This window comes from Polyodon spathula, chromosome 42 (genome assembly GCF_017654505.1).
Source record: "Polyodon spathula isolate WHYD16114869_AA chromosome 42, ASM1765450v1, whole genome shotgun sequence".
Lineage (NCBI taxonomy): Eukaryota > Metazoa > Chordata > Actinopteri > Acipenseriformes > Polyodontidae > Polyodon > Polyodon spathula.
In genome coordinates, this window is record NC_054575.1 from 843,627 (window position 1) to 862,045 (window position 18,419).

At 37.4% G+C, this 18,419-nt stretch overlaps 1 protein-coding gene across 1 annotated transcript; it reads right to left on the minus strand.

Annotated features, from left to right (window-relative positions):
- Positions 1 to 1,631: 1,631 nt before the first annotated feature.
- LOC121305239 (interferon-induced very large GTPase 1-like) lies at positions 1,632 to 17,248 on the minus strand. The gene is made up of 4 exons (XM_041236787.1): positions 17,105 to 17,248; positions 12,515 to 12,808; positions 9,272 to 9,703; positions 1,632 to 7,120 (listed from the first exon to the last, which is right to left on the minus strand). Exons 2-4 carry the CDS (start codon positions 12,774 to 12,776, stop codon positions 2,487 to 2,489), a joined length of 5,328 nt encoding a protein of 1,775 aa, XP_041092721.1. The 5' UTR covers positions 12,777 to 12,808; positions 17,105 to 17,248; the 3' UTR covers positions 1,632 to 2,486.
- Between the last annotated feature and the right edge of the window lie 1,171 nt (positions 17,249 to 18,419).

Genomic DNA, 18,419 nt, shown 5'->3' on the forward strand with positions numbered 1-18,419 from the left:
GACTCAGCATTGGAGATGTTATTTTGGCTATATAATAAAGTTTGGAGATCAAACAGTGTTTGCAGTATACCTCTTCACTTTATATACCTATTTTGTCATCATTAGGATCAATAATGAGGTCACTAGTTACTAATAGACAGTTCATAAAGGATCTTGATGCTTCTCGATTGCACCTCCAAGTGCCTGATGTTTTGCACCATTTTTACTTTCCTTTGCATGTTAAGCTTAGTTGCATAGTTCCCATCATACCCCCCCCCTGCTGCAGATAGCAGCAGGATCATGTTTCAGTCTGTTTAGTTCACATTAGTGACAGTGGACAAGCAGTTGCAAGGAGGAAGGAAGCTTGTGGGCCTGCCTGCTGCTGAAACTGACTGGGGCAATGTAAATAAACTGGGGAGCCAGCAATATTTCAGTGTTTCTATTGAAGCAAAGTGATGTACAGCACCCTGTGCACAAGATGTTGCAGTGCAAGGAGGAAGTGATGACACAGGGGATATGTTTAAACAAAGTGGCTGGTGTTTTATTAGCCAACAAACAGGAGCAGTGCAGAGGCAGTTCATAGACTATGTACAGCAAGATTGGCTCAGAAACAATTCACTAGATACCTCCGAGGCCATTAAGAGTATGTAGATGCAAGAGGGAAGAGATTAAGGGGCATGAATGCTTGGGCAACATTGTGTTAGACATAGAACAAAATAGGATAGGCCCCTGAACTCTAAGGACCAGGTCAGGCAGCATTGACTGGCAGCTGGGCAACTTGGCGAATGTCAGGGGTTGGACAAGGTACAGGACACATCTGGACTCTCACATCTCACCAGGTAAAGCAGCATTCTCTGGCTACTAGGCAGCTTTGAGGGCAACTCAAGGACATGTGCTTTGGGTCTTTGTCATGCTGAAAGGTGAACTTCCATCCCAGTTTCAGCTTTCTTGCCGAGGGCAGCAGGTTTTCCTCAAGGACTTTTCTGTACTTTGCTCCATTCATTTTCCCTTCTATCCTGACAAGTAGTTCTTGAGGTCTTCTGTATGTCCTTTCCAAAGTATCACTGATGCATTGTTCCAGTCATTTGGCACTTTCTTTTGCTTAACACAATCTGCAAAAATACGCTACAGTATTTATGTCAGTTCTTCATCTCCGTTCACAATGTCAATTGTTATGCCATCTTCAACTTTGCTGTATCAAAACCTAAGTCTTCCCTGGTATGCCATCCTGGTAAATGCTACATCTTAGTACAGAATCTCTTTCCATCTTTCAGGGTGATTTTGGAGGCCCCTTCTCTTGTGAAGTCAATTGGGATAATTCGCTCAGAAAGAGAGAGAGGAAAGCAGGTGAGTGCCTTTTACGGCATCCCCCTAACTACATTTAAGAAAGGTTATTCCCGTTTCCAAAGTTGGACAAGAACATGCTTGGGATCAGAATAAAGGTAAGCAATTATCGTTTAATGTAATGACGTCCTGGGATCTTCAAAGTTGTATGATGTAGGTTCATTTTCAAAACGCTGGCATTTGCATCTCTTGCCGTTAACGCAGGGTTAATTTAGCCTCAGTTTATGAGGACCCTCTGAAAGTGTGCGCATTGGTTCTAGTAGGGATTATTTTAATAAATAATTTACAGACTAACAACTACAACAATCGTGTTTGAAATTTAACAAAACTTTATTTTTCAATGCAACATATTTGAAATAATGTGAAAACATGAGTGTAAGCATAATGTTACAAAAGCAGGCAGCAGAGAAAAAAATTGACTAATGATTCATTTTACATAGAAATCACATTACAAGTATCAAGACTCCCACACCTGTTTGTAGCTGATAAAATAATTCTACAACTTGCCTGTCACGCACTTCCATTTGTCTCAAATATGTTGTTTTCAAATAAACACATTTTCTAACACATGTATTCTTAAAATGATATCTGTTACTGCTCTAGGTTCAAGAAAGTTCTCATTGTCCTTGCCTTACTTTTTCACTTCCTTTCTCATTTCAACTCGGCAGTCATGCGACTTGTTCATTTTACCTGGCTGCAAAATATCAGGTACAAAAACTGAAGAAACAAAATGTATTTTCTTATGTTGGTATTCAGCATGCATAATATGGCTAAAGCTTTATATTAACCCAAAGACGTGCCAAGAATATTTGATACTGTATAAGGAGTTTTAGTATAGTACATGCAATCTTATATAGTTCAAAGGGTACAAGAGCTCAATCAAGTACAAAACAAGTACAATCTCAGGTGTTCAGTTTTAAAGATATTCCTTGAGGAATAGTTTTTACATTCAAGAAGAAAAAAAAAAGATGAAACAAGGAAACACTGGAGTTAGTTTTTTTCGCTAACATTTATACTTTTTTTCTATCATTAATGAAGGAGATCAGAGGGTCCAGTCCCCTCAGATCATATATGGTAATATACAGCCTTGGATTCCTTTTCTGTTGCATCACAACATTCCCAATGCTTATTCCATTCGAATGATTTAGCCTGGCATTTACAACTCAAGTTTTAATGTTAAACAGCTCGTTTAAACTTGCCAGTGCTTGTTCATCTGTTATGTTTTTCCATTCTTCAGGGGCATCAGCAGGCTTTGCATTATACTCTTTTGCAAATACGTTATTAAAGGTAGTCAGCACGTACTTCCAGTAGTCAGAGGCTTTAATACTGGGATCGGGAGCAATGTTCCAGTCAGGGTAAAATCTCCGATAGTCTTTATAGGGATGAGGCTTCCACTCTGTGTCACTATTCCGAAATGTGTTTTCACTGAATACATCAGACGTACATATAGTCTCAGTTAGCTTCTTGTTGGTTACATATCTGTATGTCCCCAGCCCTTGTGGTCGATGCACTGATGCGTGGTGTACAGTGTGGTCCTTGCCTCCTGCCTCACAGGGGACCTTGCAGAATGGACACTGCTTTCCACAACCAAACACCCTCTTGAACAGCACGTCCTGTGGCTTGAATGGCAGACTGTTAAGTTTCTTGGTGATATCACAAACTTGAGAAAACTCAGAACTTAGAGATGTCTTCATTTTTTCAACATAATACTCCAGATGCCCAATGAACTCCTTTGTGTTTTCTTTGTCTTTGACACACTGAAATCCAAGATTGTCTGTAGAAATCACAATATCACTGTTCAGGCTACTGCAAACATTTTCAATAAACACTGATATGCTTTCGTTTTCATTTCTTGAGGTTTCTTTCTTTTTTTCTTCTTCAATAGCTTTTCGTATTTTCTTTGTTATTGTTTCAAGACGCTTCACTTCTAATTCTGAAAGGATTTGATCTTTAGAAAATAGCTCAAGAATATAATTAAATATCCAATTCTTTACACACTTCTCATAGTCACTAATGTAATCCACATATTTTCTGAAATCCTTTTCATTCAGCATTTGCTTCAAAAGGGAATGCTGAAAAGTTGACCGGGTGCTGTATTTCTGGGAGTGTGCACCTGTCAGTATTTCATCTGCAACATCTATCCCAATGGTTTTAAAGATATAATCCCTTACTGCAGGTTCAAGGCAGCGCTGTGTGAATTTTTCAGCTTTCTTTTTGCATTGATCTTTTTCATGGTAAAGATCTACGAAGTCAGAACAGTACTGTGGTTTGGACTTTTCCAGTTGTTTCAGGGGGTCGTTGGCTTTCAAGAAATCTTCGTGCATCTTTTGGAATTCCCTGGCAGCAAACCCACAGATGTGCAGCTTCAGAGCAACTTCAAACTTGTCGTTGGTCTTGAGCTTCTCAATTTCCTTCAGCTTGACATCTATCATTTCCAGCAGCTCTCTGGTGTAGGTCTCGTGGTAGTCAGTTTTACTGCCTCGTTTGTCTGATATGAACTGCCTGCACTGTTCTATTACAGATTGTGACTTTGTATATGCTTCCTCACTAAAGTATTTCTGGTGCAATGCACAATGAAAGTGTTCATCAGTTACAATAAACTGTGTATTTCCAACTTTAATAAAATTTTTGGTTTCATTTAACACCTTCATAACTGCACCTCCATGCCTTTCTAATTGTTTTCTCAACATATTAAAGACACTTGATTCAATGTCTTGCTTCTGTAAACCTTTAAAGTTCAGTCCTTTCACTGTCTCTTCCCACATCTTTTCAAATTCTTCTTCCAGCTCACCAGGTATCACATTCCTTTCCCTACAGTCTCTAATCAGCTGCAATACTCTTTCTTCTAATATTGATTTATGTGTCAAATTGATTTCATGTACTTTCCTCCTCTGTTTTTGAAAATCAATAGCTGCTGTGCACTTCGTTGCCAAAGAGTCTTCAATTTCAATTCGGAGAGTCTTAATGCTGCTCTCAAAGGTTGCTCTGTACCTTTCTACAAGATTAATATGTCCATCATTTCTTTCATAGTATTTAGCTAATTTTTCCAGAGTTGACACTTCTTGAGATGTTAGTTCTGCAGATGCCTCAGCTTTTAAAATACTGAGAAACTCATCAAGTTCTGAGGACTGTTTTTTGGTATTTGAAATCCTTGTCTCAGTGTTTGCCAGCCATTTGTACATGTGCTTTTGGAAGGCCCATTCCCATTCATTATATGCAACACACACATTACTGTAAGCCTCAGCCACTAGACTGTTTCTGAAGCTGAAGATGAAATTCTCATATTTAACAGCTTTCCACAAACTTTGCATCCATGTTAAGAACTCTGTAATTTTTTCAGGATTCTGATCTTTACAACTTTTTAAAACTCCAATCAAGCTTTTCTTGAACTCATACACAGCTTCACTATAGCCAGTGTTCACAGCTGCCATTGGAAGGTTACCATGCCACAGGCCCGGGATGTACCAGTTATTTTTCTCAAGATCATACTCCATTATATCAGTGAATTTTCTGTCAATATCCTGCTTCTCCATTCTTGCAGCTGCCTCTGTCATTTCATTCAGCTGTGCTAAAAGCATTTTTCTGTCCTGCATGTTTTTGTCATGAGCAGACACGTCCCCCACATTCTGGTGTACAAAGTAACACTTTGGTTTCTTTCCCACTTTGTCCATTCTAAGAAAGGCGTGCACCACGATCTGTAGGATATCTTTCATCTCTGTGGAGTTCTCCATTGCGATGTTTATTATGGTGACATCACTCAATCCAACTACCAGTGTTGCAAGCTCATTGTCATGTTCATAGCTGTCTTCTAGTTGTGCCAGTGCTGGAGATTTGAGACCTTCAGTGTCGATTACCAAGATAAAATCACAGTTTAGCTCTTCTCTAAGATCCTCTTTGACTCTGATTAACAGCATGAAGGCTCCTCTCGTGCATCTACCACTGCTAACTGCAAACTGACCCCCAAACATTGTGTTGAGGAGTGTAGACTTCCCAGTGCTTTGTACTCCTATCACTGTTACAACCAGTACCCTGCTATTGTGTTGGACTTTCCTGTCAAGTTCTGTTAGAACATCAGTCACCCATTTTACAGGGATATTGGAGGTATCTCCATCTACCAGTTCAAGAGGAATACCGTCTAACAGCAGACCAGCCCCCAAACTGGGAAGTAGATGAAATTGCTGATAAGATGCACTATTAGAAGGAAGGGAGCATGCAGCTTCATACAGCTGCCCCATTTCACGCATTAAATGTTCAATTCCTAAAGAGCTGTTTGATATTTGTCTATCCAGGTCTGCAATTTTCTCTTTGTTCTCTGAGAACTTGCAACACCTTTCTTTGTACTCATCACAAAGACCAGAAAGTTTTTTTCGGGTTGCAACATCCAAGTTCATCCTCATCCACTTGAGAAAATAGGATCGCTCTTCTTTGTTCGAATTGGATAGGGCAGTGATGAAACACAGCATTACTTCAGATATTTCACACCCGACTTGCTCTTGTCGCAGTTTCTGTTTTTCTCTTTGCAGATAAGTCTTATATTCTTCAATAGGCTGGTCTCCTGCCTTCCGCAGTCTGCACTCCTCCTTTTCTATTTTAGTCAGCTCCTTCCAAAGCTTCCCTTGCAATGGCAACTGATCCTCTTTATATCGCACCACATCGTTGATTCTAGATGTGATTTCTGCAGCATTTTTCTTAGCATTCTGACATTCAGTGCAGTCTTCATCTACAGAGATCCCCAATTCATATGCTATAGCAGACATGCCTTCTACTGTCATTTTGTGTTTACTTTTTATAATAATGTCCTTCATAGTTAAGCGCAGATTTTTCACAAAATTTGAATCATTGATCTGCTTGTTCTTAAAAAGAATATGATTTTCATTTAATTTGAACTTTGATGCTAAGTCTTTCGGGGAGTTTGCATTTTTCTCTGTCTCCTTTGGGCAGTTTGCAACTAAAAACAATTGGGCTTTCATATTTATTCCAGAGGACAAGAACGTGTACTCCTCCTCTGTAATACTGTCAAAAAAAATAAAGACTGCCGAAGATGTAAGACCTAAAATGGAAAACTGTTTCTCAAAGGAAAGGAGATCTCCACGAAGGTTGGCAACAGCTACAGGTTCTGGAAAGATGTCCAAGGTTTTCTTTCCACAAGGAAGGTACCAACCTATTTCAACTAGACCGTTTGAAATTCTCCGTGTAACGTCACCACATTCCATGTCAAAATGGATAAAAAAATCACGATATTGCTGGGGGTTGCTGAGCACCTTATTCAGAATCTGAGACTTTGATAAACTGCAGTCACATAGCCTGACAAAAGAGATCATTGGAATGGCAGTGCTGACTATACTGTCTTCTACAAACCCATTTAGGTCCATTAATGAATGAGGCCTAAACTTCTTCACAATGTCTCGCATGGCCCACAGCATCAATGTACATTGGCTAGTGCTGCAGTCGGGGAGCAAGAGAGGTACAGCAAACTGGCACATCGACATTTTTAACATCAATTCCTGCTGCAGGAAGCTATCTGAGCACAGAAAGAGTGCTGTTATGATATCTAATGGATTGATTCGATTACTGTCTTTTGCATCATTATCCTTGTCACCCATAAGCTCAGAAACACTAGATGTCACATTTACCATCATTAGTCTTTTCAGAAAGCGCCAAGGGAGTTTTTTTAATGACTGAATCGGTTCATCTGTAATGGTCGCTTTACCAATCTCAAGAACTGTACTCAGCGATATCTTGCTTGTGTAACAGTTCTCCAATCCGAGTTTGCACAGCAAATCTTTTAGATGGGTTTCTGCAACAGAAAGAGTAACATAACAGTAAATAATATTAATGAAAAATAAATGAAAGATTTTAAAGTTTCCAATTCAATAATATGGTACAAAAGATAAATACAGTACAGTATTTGTAGCTGGCAGTGTGTATTATAATGAGCAGAGTGAGCAATTTTGTTGAGGTATATAAATGAATGACTATATGAATGCTATGTTGCATGCTACATGTTAAACTAGTATTGAGAAGAGATGCAGACATTGCATTTGGTGGAATACAAAAAACGTTTCAGAGCAGTAATTTCGAATATCAACTTTACATACCAAAGTGTATACAACATGCAAGTAACCCATTATATATTTTTTTTGAAATTAGAAGAACGTAGTACACAGGGTAATAGCATATGTTGCATTGTGCTTTTTATCATGCCCCACAACGTACCTGGGTTGTGGGTTCATAATACAGTTAAACCTTTGCGGTACTATGTCGGATCAGGTCCGACATTGCAAAATTCCCTTTCCGGTCCAATGTCAGAACCTGTCCGACATCATCAAAAAGGCATCATTCACAGGTCCCTAGTCCAGTTTTTCTCTCCTAGAAAAACTTTCAATGGCCGAAAAACAAAACAAAACAAAACAAAACAAAAAAAACTGGACATGGAACTGAGCAACAAGCATTTGCATCTTGCAATTGTGCTTTCGCACAATTTGATTGGCTTTTGTAATGCTAATCGAGGAATATGGACATTTCAGCATTACAAGAGCCAATCAAATTGTGTGAAAGCACAAAGTGGGTGGTGCTCATTTGCATACAAACTTTAAATAGTTAAATATTTAGCTAAAAGTTAAATCTTGTAACTAGATTTATAAATTATATCTGAATGTACACATTTAAAAAATATGTATTTATTTTCACAACATTTATAAATCTGGTGAAAAAATACAAGATTTAATCTAAATCTGGAAAAAAAGAATTAACGCCTTTTTTTTTACACATGGCACCCCATATTGATCGCGAAAAAAAACGAAATGGCAGAATAACTTAATAGAAATCTGTCAACTTCATGTTTTCATTCCATTATGAACCTACACAAAGGGGAAATACAGAAATATAGTTTTTGTGTAAAAGAAAAAAGATACAAAATATTTAAGAACATCTATATCAACAGTTCTGGCAATGTCTTAATCGGACTGGCAGATTTTACCCAAACTGAAGTCACAGTAGATGCTACAGTCAGAGGTGAAAGTAACTTTAATTTCTTAGCGGTGTGGTGTTATTTTCTGGTACTTGTTAGAAAGTGGTACTCAGCGCACTGCACTTGATCACCCATTAATAAACTTTCACTAAGAAAGCAGGGAAGCGCCCATTCAAATTGAATTTATCATATTTTCCAGTCTTTTACTTTGTTTTTAATGGAATTTCCACTATTAAGAAAATACTATGATACTATTGATCACATGCAATATATTGGGTCTTATACATTTTTTTTACTTGTGCAACTATGCAGTGGACTTCTCGTGAATTGTTTTCTTTTTAGAGAAAAAAAAAAAGTTTCCAATTTAAGTTTGTTAAAAAATACTGTATAATTAATGGTAAATGTACCTATTTTTGACAATAGAAAAATATCCATCAGATCGCAATTGATTGCACATGTACCCTGCCCCTCCGGCTCCGATTGCCCCCTCTTCCATTGCAGCGCACCCCAGTAGTTTGGAAGGATCACGCATTGCGTCACACTCAAAGTCTGCACCAGCTCAGTGGGACATTCAGCCCAGCCCAGCTATCAGGAGACATCCGCCCAGTCATCACTACCCTCTGCGATACCGAACCCAGGTCAATTCTTCCCAGGCTGGGAAATGTTTAAGCGCGGGGCAGTGTAATGGCGCTGTTCTTTTCTGTTCTTTTGGATGTATTATGGAGTCTTCATAATCCTGCTTTCTCGATTGTTAGTTTCCAGTTGGAACTCAAACCAATTTTGGATGATGATAAGCAAAGCTTATTGCATATTCTGGGATTCGGCTGATGTCATAGAAAATCTGAGTTCTAAGTTTTTTTAACTAGACAGTGATGTATGGGAGCCAGCACAGAATTAAATAAATAAACTTGCACCTGTATTTGGTTTTGCATACCGTATCAACAAAAGCAGAGTTTGTCATTTCTTAAATTCACCTACCTCTTGTATCTTGTCTGGTTGTGTGAACTGAGTCCTTGCTCGTATCTTCAGTTTTTGATGAATATAACCTTTTGAATATGGCTTTTACTGGTGGTAATCTAGCTAACCATGCTAAGACCCTTGTTTCTGTGCTTTTCTCTGTTGTGGCCCCTGTCCCTGGTTCTGTGCTTGTCTTTGCTGTGGCCCCTGTCCCTGTTTTTATGCTTGTCTTTGTTGTGACCCCTGTCAATGTTTCTATGGCTGTCTCTGTTGTGGCCTCTGTCCCTATTTCTATGTCTGTCTCTAGTGGGTCCCCTGTCCCTGTAGGGGCTCTTGTCCCTGTTTCTATGCCTGCCCCTGTTGCTGGGCTTACATTTGCCACTACTTCTCTGCCAACTGCCCCTACCCCTGTTGCCACCACGACTCCCCCGGTCCTTGGTGCTGCTGCTGCCTCTGTTGGGAGGAAAGATGGAATAGCTGATTAAAAACTGAAGAGGACATCAAATAGCAAAGAAAACAGCCATAATGTACAATAATAAATACATAATGGTTAATGTGGCTTATAAGAAACATGCAGCGTAATTCTTACTGGACGCCACCTGCAATGAAACTTGAGAGAATCATAGAATACAGTAGTGTACAAATCGTATTCAATGAACGTATTCAAATGACCATTAAAACTGCAGTCTAATTAACAACCTGTTAAGATGATTTAGTAAGTGTATTAACTCTGCAGGATTGTGTTAACGCTGCTCATTATTACATCATATAACTTCTTAATCGATTATCACATAATCAATGAATCAACAGCATTTTGTAGTTATGTAGTTAATTAACATTACTGTACACATTTGATGTCAAAAGCTTTTACCATCTACACAAAATCCAATACATTTCCAAACATCGCTTTCCTTTACCCCAAAAATTACCAACCTTTGTGTCATTGTGACAAAGAATGATTCTTGGTGTTAGATTTCCCTCCCAACCTGCAAGGGCGCTGTGTAATGGGAACAGAGTACCCTGGACCGGATGGCCCAACAATTAATTCCAGGGTTCGACGAAGGGGTCATGGTTGACGGTATATACAGGGGATGTAGTGATGTGATCTGTTCCTTATTATGGTTATGCTGTGTAGCGGAGTGTCCCGCCCTTTTATGTTTATCAGTGTTTTATGTTGTATGTAGTGTGTTAATGTTGGTGTTTATACATGGGATATAAATATGAGTTACGAGCACAAGTGTTTAAAATGTATATTTGTATTTAGGCACAAGGATTGCACAGCACTTCACGTCCAGGTAAAATAATATGTGAGCAAGGGGAATTGCACTTTATTAATTCACGTGCAGTTGTACCGAGACTCCAATTGAATGATTGATTAGCAATCGAGTCTCGGTACAGCTGCATAAAAGCTACATGTTTTCACGCACTTGGGGTTGTGTGTTCATGAGTGGAGAACGGGCGAGAGAAGGAGATTAAAAGTGTAAACAATTGCTACAGTGTGCTGGAAGTGCCAGCACGGTACTTGTTTGTTGGGTTCATCCATGTTTGTTTTGTCTGTTTGTCTGTTTGTTTGGCTAACGCGCCCTTTGTGTGTTTTTGTTTAAAACCTTTTGTTTGTGATTATTATTTACAATAAAACGATTCACTGCCATTTATCATTGTTTGGAGTCTGCATTACTGGTCTGATGGCACCCCTGCAAAGCCATACTGTTCACACGCTGAAACCGGAAGGACCTGTGCTTATTAAATAGAGAACCGTGAGTGTTTTGTTTGTTTTGTCTGTCTAAAACGTTTTTCATTGCTGTTTGTTCACCTGACTAGACGATTAACACGATCCAGAGCAGTCGCCCACGGCCAGCACTAAACCCGGACAACACTGCACTTCTTGTTCACCATTGTTGCACGTAATAAATTGTACTTCACCACAAGCACTAGAGCACTCACTTTGGACTTGTGATCGTGTGTGTGTCTAATTGTGTGTTTAGTACTGTGCTTATTATTTACGGGACTGCAACCCTTTTTCACCACTGTGTTCTTTATTATTTACTGCCTGGTCATCAAGCCTCTGGATTATAACCATTAAACAACCAATTTCACCCGTACTTTGTTGTCTGTTTGTTGTTGAGATTACTGTACCAGCACCGCACCTGCTATTCGAATTACCACTTTGCCACAGTCATATTCTTTTTTAAATAAAATAATTGTGTAGCTTTATTTTTTTAATTAATCATAAATAAAATATAATATACATTTAACTGATGCCAACACGAATCTAGAGGCTGAAAGCTGCTATTTTCGACTGCGCCAGTGTTTTACGATACATACACTGTGATTATATTAATATCAATACAATATACGATATTTAATTTTAGTATGTTAATTATTCAACTGGCTCTGCCAACTAAATAGATGTAAAAATTGCATTTTGAAATGTCTGTGTCTCAGAAAGGGTAGGAACTGCAAACGTGCCCTTTGATATACTGTCATTAGAAACTATTCCTAAAATTTCTTTTAATTTAGTTCAGTAGCTTTCCCAACTCTGCCTCAGTTTAAGCCCCATTGACTTTAATTGAGATCGGTATGTACTAAGAAAAAAGCAAAGTACATTTTAAAAATAAAAAATATTGGATTAAGGGCCACTTTGCCTAACTTAAGTTTCTGTTAAAGTTTTTTGTGTGGCAAGACACAGCCCTTCCCAAACTATCGTTTGGACGATCCTGCTCCCCCTCCCCCCCCTCCAAATCCTCTACTTTCGATTCTAAATTATAAGATTTATTATGGTAGATAATAAAACATATCAAGTATAAATATACAAAAAGTTTAGTTTAAACAACATTGACGAACTTTATTTTTTATTTTATTTTTATATTATATATTATATATATTATTTTTCTAAATGTTTACAACCAAGATTCATTGTATTTCTGTCACAGTCCCTCTTTCCACTTTCCAGACCTTTAGAAAACTCATGTACAGTATCAGTAGATTCTCCAGAACGCTTCCCTTTGTCTTTCTGTCTTTCTTGCAACTCGTTATCGAGTAACTAGTGCTGCCTGTGCAATCTATCAATTTAACAATTAAGTCCCTGGAAGACCTTGCGAGTATAGTATGGTACATTGACCTTCTTATGCTTGGATAGGTGCACCAGTACTCTGGGCTTGTTTAGCCATAAAAGCTTGTAGAGAGAGGCAAAGGGAAAAGCAACATAAATTAGCTCTACACTGAGAATGAATGAGAATAACCACAGATAATTTTTTATCTTACCATGTTGTAGCTTCTCCTTCAGCATTTCAGCTGTATCCCTCTGGTTAATGGCTTCTAGTATCTGAATTGTCTTTTGAGCTGCACCTGTTTCTCCGTAGCAGCTAATCATGCAGTCTACCAATTCAGCTGAATCATATTTGTCAACTTTTCCTTTTGGGAATTTGTCTTCCCCTTCACATAGCTTGCTTTTAAATCTATTCAGCTTATCTTTCACCAGGTTATCCAAGGATTCTATGATGTGATCCTTGACTGATTTGTTCATCTTGAAAAGATGTGCTCTGTTCAGTATCTTGCCTAAGAAATGGGAAAATAAAGAAACATATTCAAGATATATTTTTCAACTTGACTATTTGAATGATCTAACCAGTGGTTAAATTGGGATACTGAAAAAGGTGGAACTCTAATTGAGGGACTGGAGGGGAGGGGGTTGTGGTATTCCTGTGAACACACAGTGGCAATGTTTTTAAAGGGGGGGGGGGGGTGATGTTTTGCAGATCTCTGAGGCAGATCTCCCATTCCCACTTGCAATCTTTTGCTTTCAACAGTTGGCATTTTGCCCATTCTGTACAGCCGAGGTGTTTACAATTTTACAATTCTCTTTAGGTGTCACTGGGTAGCTTTCCACCTCTGTGGTCTCACACACACACACACACACACACACACACCAGCAGATGGCACTGTCTGTTAAGAAACAGGATAAGATCTGGCTCCTTCCTAGCTCAAAAGCCCCCTTTGGGGTTGGCGCCTGCTACTATCTCATAGACAAGATAACAAACTGGTTTATATGACGGTATAGAGAGCCATTGTTACCTTGGGCTGAGTGCCCTTGATTATGTATTTAGCTTAAATAAAATACTGATTACAATCACAGGCACAAGTCTCAAGCCTGGTCCGGCTTGATCTTCAAAGACCGCACCGCTGTATTTCTGTATCTGTGTACTCTCTCTCTCATTATGTAAATAGGTATTTAAAGGTTTTTCGATCGACAGGGAATCCTGCAGGGTTAAACCTACAGTATTGTATTGTTTTGAAGATTTGTCCGTGCAGTTCATATGTGGTTACGTTCTGTACTGTGTATCATTGCATTTCCTTTTTGTGTCAGAATTAAACTGTTTTTGTTGAAAATCACATCAAGAGGAGTGGAATTGTTATCTGTGAGAAATAAAACAAACCAATTAAATCTTACATGTTTGCACGCTGTAACGACAGTACGTAGTTCAAATCCTCTCACAACAAGACTGAAAATTTCAACAACAGGTTTATAAAAGTGCTTTTTTACCACCAGAGCACGAGTACAAAAGGTTATGCATAACGAGTATGGACATTATTTCCAAGTACTAGTAATACACAAGTAATTTTGCTATTTCTTGTTATTCAGCTAGAAAAAAAAAAAAAAAGTGAAAAAAAGCATTAACACTAGAACTAGGTTTTCAAATTTAAATTACTCTGCACATCTGAAAGTTATGCGGTTGTCCGTTTGTGACTTTTCCTAATTACAGGTATTAAAACCTTGACGGCATTTGAAAGGCAGGATTGCGAAAAATAAGGAATTTATAATCCCACCCACCCAGAACTGCCAAAGCAGTCATTTTTACAATACATGTTTTTATTTTGAATATAACCCACACTATTCTGTTTTTGATATATACAAGCCTGTTGTTATCTCTACCACCCCCCCCCCCCCCCCCCCCCCCCCACTTAAAAACATTAGGACATGTGTACCGGGATTTAGTCTTTCCAAATTATATTTTGAATTTATTTTTTGTCTACATTAAAAAATATGTATAGTTTACATATTGACCCGACAATGTTCTGTTTTAAATGTTTATTATTATTATTATTATTTATTATTATTATTTTTTATTATTATTATTATTATTATTATTATTATTGTGTAAATAAATAAATAAATAAATAAATGTGTTCCTGGGTAGTAAGTGTTATTTCCTAATTGCTTATGCCTCAAAAGTATAGAACATGGCTATTATTCCCCACAAACTTTGCTTTTGTGATTAGGACAGTGATATTTCAAAATATCACTATTTCCAATGGGAAAATGGGCAAATGTGTGTCTTTTCGTTCACATAAAGTCAGAAAAAAACAACATATGAATCCAAATTAACATGTATTTATACTAAAGTAATACAAAAATGACTACAAAAGATTTAGAAGTGAGTAGTTTTTCGATGTAAATACAGTATAATTGTAAATCTCGAAAAACTACTCACTTCTACACAATGAGCCCGTGAGACACATTTGCCCGTTCTCCCATTGGAAATAGTGATATTTTGAAATATCACTGTCCTAGTCACAAAAGCAAAGTTTGTGGGGAATAATAGCCATTTTCTATACTTTTGAGGCATAAGCAATTAGGAAATAACACTTACTACCCAGGAACGAAAATTGTGTTACACAGTGTTATTAATACAAATGTTGACGCAGCCATGGCAGAAACATACTAACTCCTATTTTTTTCTCCATTGAAAGTTAACATATTAGCAATGCAAGACACATGCAATTTGTCTAATTACCATGTGAGGAAATTACTTTGTCAGGGCTTTAAAGTGGCACAGAAATTGTAATTTTTAATTTCCCCCCCCGCCCCCCCCCCCCCCCCCCCCCCCCCCCCTCCCCCCGCCCCCCCCCCCCCCCCCCCCCCCCCCCCCCCCCCCCCCCCCCCCCCCCCCAACCCCCCCCCCTCAATCTACCGGATGTCTCCACAGTTGAGTAGATATGCCCAAGTAAATTATATCATTAAAAAGTTCAGATTGTGCTGAAAAAAAACAAAAAAAAAAAAAAAAAAATATGTTTCCTATGTTTTCTTTAGAGACCTGTGAGCAACATGACAATATTTAAAATATTGCCTTTTAAAGAGCCAAAAGTCTACAGACAAGGGAAGCATTGACGTAGGTAGAGTTGCTTGGTAACGGCCGACTTGGCTAGGCGCCTGGAAAATGGTAAAGAAGCGTGCAGAGCAATTTATAAAAAAAATAAATAAATAAAATAACAACATTTAATTAAAAAAAATAAATAATAATAATACATTTATTTAGAGCTCGAAGTCTAAAGGGTGATTCACACTGGATGCAGCATGGGCTGCAAGCAGATTTTTTGCGTTCACACTGAACACCCCATTGACAAATTTAAATAAAATATTTTAATATGTCAGCAGGCTGCACAATGTAATGAGGCTAGGCATGTTTCCCTCTACATAATTAGATATTAACTCGTCTAAAATAAGGTTCAACATTCTAAAAAATAAGAGTTGTTTTTAATGTGTGTGGCGATCCTGTGTTTCTATGTAACATTATTGTATTCAGTAATTATGGGAGGGAGAGCTTTATATTGTATTTTTTTAAAAACTTTTTTTTATTACATTTTATTTCATAATATAGCAGACACATGGCGGCATTTTAATAAGAGCAGTAGGGCTGGTTCAGTTTGTTTTCGGTGTTTGTTAGAGTACTGTACACCCAGATTATCCTGTGCATTGCTTGGAGTCAAAAAACGCATAGATTTCAGTACTGTGGTACTTTGAGAAGAACTAGGCTTTCCTTTGTTTTACGTTATTTAAGGGGACATAGTGGTGTGATCTGTTCCTTGGTGAATGGTTAAATTAAAAGGCTGATTACCCGCTGATTATAAATAAGCAATACACACCGCTGTATTGCTTGATCCACATTGTTATTATTTACTGTTGTTTTGCCATCAGGCCATTGGATTTAAAAACCTAAACAACATTGCAGCTGGATTATAATTGTCTGTTTCTTGATTAGTCACTGCTGCATTAACTTCCTCTGCACACAGGTTTCCACTTTGCCACAATTACTAACAGTGTCATAATACAAATCATGCTGCTAAAGTTTTGTGACTTTTCTTAAGCTATCTTTCTTGGTGTGTCAGGCGAGTTGTATCACGTTTATGTTTTAGCTGCCATAATCCACCTGTCAAAGCTATTTTTGTTTTTACCAGTTATGTGGAAGCCATGGGGAATATTCCCATGAGTCATGGTCTAGTTCAATGGTGTACAAATTTACAAGAACAATATCAGACATTTTAAAAATACTTTACTTTTTTTTTACAGCAATCGGTTTAAATTTCTGTCACAATGTTTTTAACAACTCCAGCAATTGTTAAAACAACGATCTGTCCAATAAAATGAAAGGTTATTTTGTATTTAGTTGTAATGCAATCAAAGACACTACAAAATTATATATATATATATATATATATATATATATATATATATATATATATATATATATATATATATATATATATATAAAGTTTACTGGAAGCCATAATAGTAGTACAGTATTTTAGATTTTGAAATGTCATATTTCATTTGTTGTATTTTTTTGTTAAGTAACACAAAACTGCAAAGTGATAGTAATTCATTATGTTAAGCATTATACAGGTTTCATTCAACTGTATGAAGCAAAATTAGTTATTTAGGGTGATTCAAAACATTTGGCCATAGTAAGGTTAAACACCAGTAAAAGTGACTGAATACAGTAACATTTATATAAGAGATACTAACTTGAAAGGAAAAATAATAAGATAGCGAAGACAACTTGTAATATACATTACCTTTTAAAGTGTTCTTTTTTTCTTTGTCATCATTCTCGGTTTTGTATTTTAAAAATAAGTCTCTCAGCTGCTTTCAAATGTGTACAGTCTCTGGGATCTCATGCTTTATCATATAAACAATATCTCTGACTCAACTTGTAAAGAGCAACAATGACTTCGCTGGGAATTTTAAAATAAAATGTAGAAATCAAAGCTTTTCTGAACTGAAAACACATTCAGATTACAAAGCTGCGAAAACCATTCTGAGCGTTATGTTTGAAAAGTGCTTTTTAGTTCTAAGGCATTCTTTCAAAAATGTTCCTGTCATGTGTTTTTGAGTTGTTAGCACAACTGTTCCTTAAAGACAGCCTGTTGTAAAATTTGCACCAATAAACTACTTAAGTCCATGATAAAAAGGGAACCAAAAGTTAAATTAGGCTAACATGAAATAAAAAGAAAGCCTGTCCCTGTCCCCTGTCCCCTGTCCTGCCCCCTGTGTCCCTTCAACCGGTAAAAAAAAACTTATTGGCAAAACTTATTTTACAGGTAGCTGGACTTGGGGCAACATGCGTAAAACAGGACTTCGCTTTCTGAAAAACCATGTGATTAATTCTCTGCAGACAAAACACATTTTGATTATTATCTCCTTTCTTTGTTATGTTTTTAACTCTCGAAAGACTGTTCTGAAAAACTTTTGTGTTTTTAAAAAGAGGAAGAGAATCAATTACAGAAATTGACAAAAGCCAAAACAAAATAAGTGTGTGTGTGTGTTAGTTATGTTCTTCCAAGCTACGGTGTAAAAGAGTTTGTTATTTTAGCCAAGATGAAAATGGCGAAACTTTAGAGATGCTAGTTGGGCCCCTCATTATACGGGGTGGGTGTTTTTGAGAATGTCCACTTTGTGACAGTCAGCTAAGAAAAAAGCACAAATTGACCCCCAACCAATCAACCTCATGGTGTTTACATTATTGTCCTTTTAGAAACGCTTTGTGTCAATGTTCTGCAACCAACTACTGTGTAGTATTGAAAAATGTCGTGCTAATAATTAAGTTATGCTAACTGAAATCTTTAAAAACAAAAAAACAAAACAATAAATACTTTAATTTAAAACAAAACAAAAAAATTCAATTTATTCATCAGAAAACATTGCTTACAAAACATTTAGAATATTTACAAACAGGTACGTGGCCACAACCTGTAAAACTGTTCACTTGTATTATGCTTACATGTTACAGGATGGATCTGCTGTTTTTATATGCAACACAAACAGTTCAGGGTGTGTGAGCACATATTTTACATTTTGTATGCATACATTTTGTCTACAAACACTCATGTA

Bases quoted from the DNA above. Each gene is read 5' to 3' on its own strand.
- LOC121305239 (XM_041236787.1), bottom strand. From the start codon at position 12,776: ATGAACAAATCAGTCAAGGATCACATCATAGAATCCTTGGATAACCTG. The intron at 9,704-12,514 runs GTAAGATAAAAA...TCCTCCCAACAG, and splicing joins GAAGGAGAAGCTACAACATG to AGGCAGCAGCAGCACCAAGG. The intron at 7,121-9,271 runs GTAGGTGAATTT...TTTCTGTTGCAG, and splicing joins AACCAGACAAGATACAAGAG to AAACCCATCTAAAAGATTTG.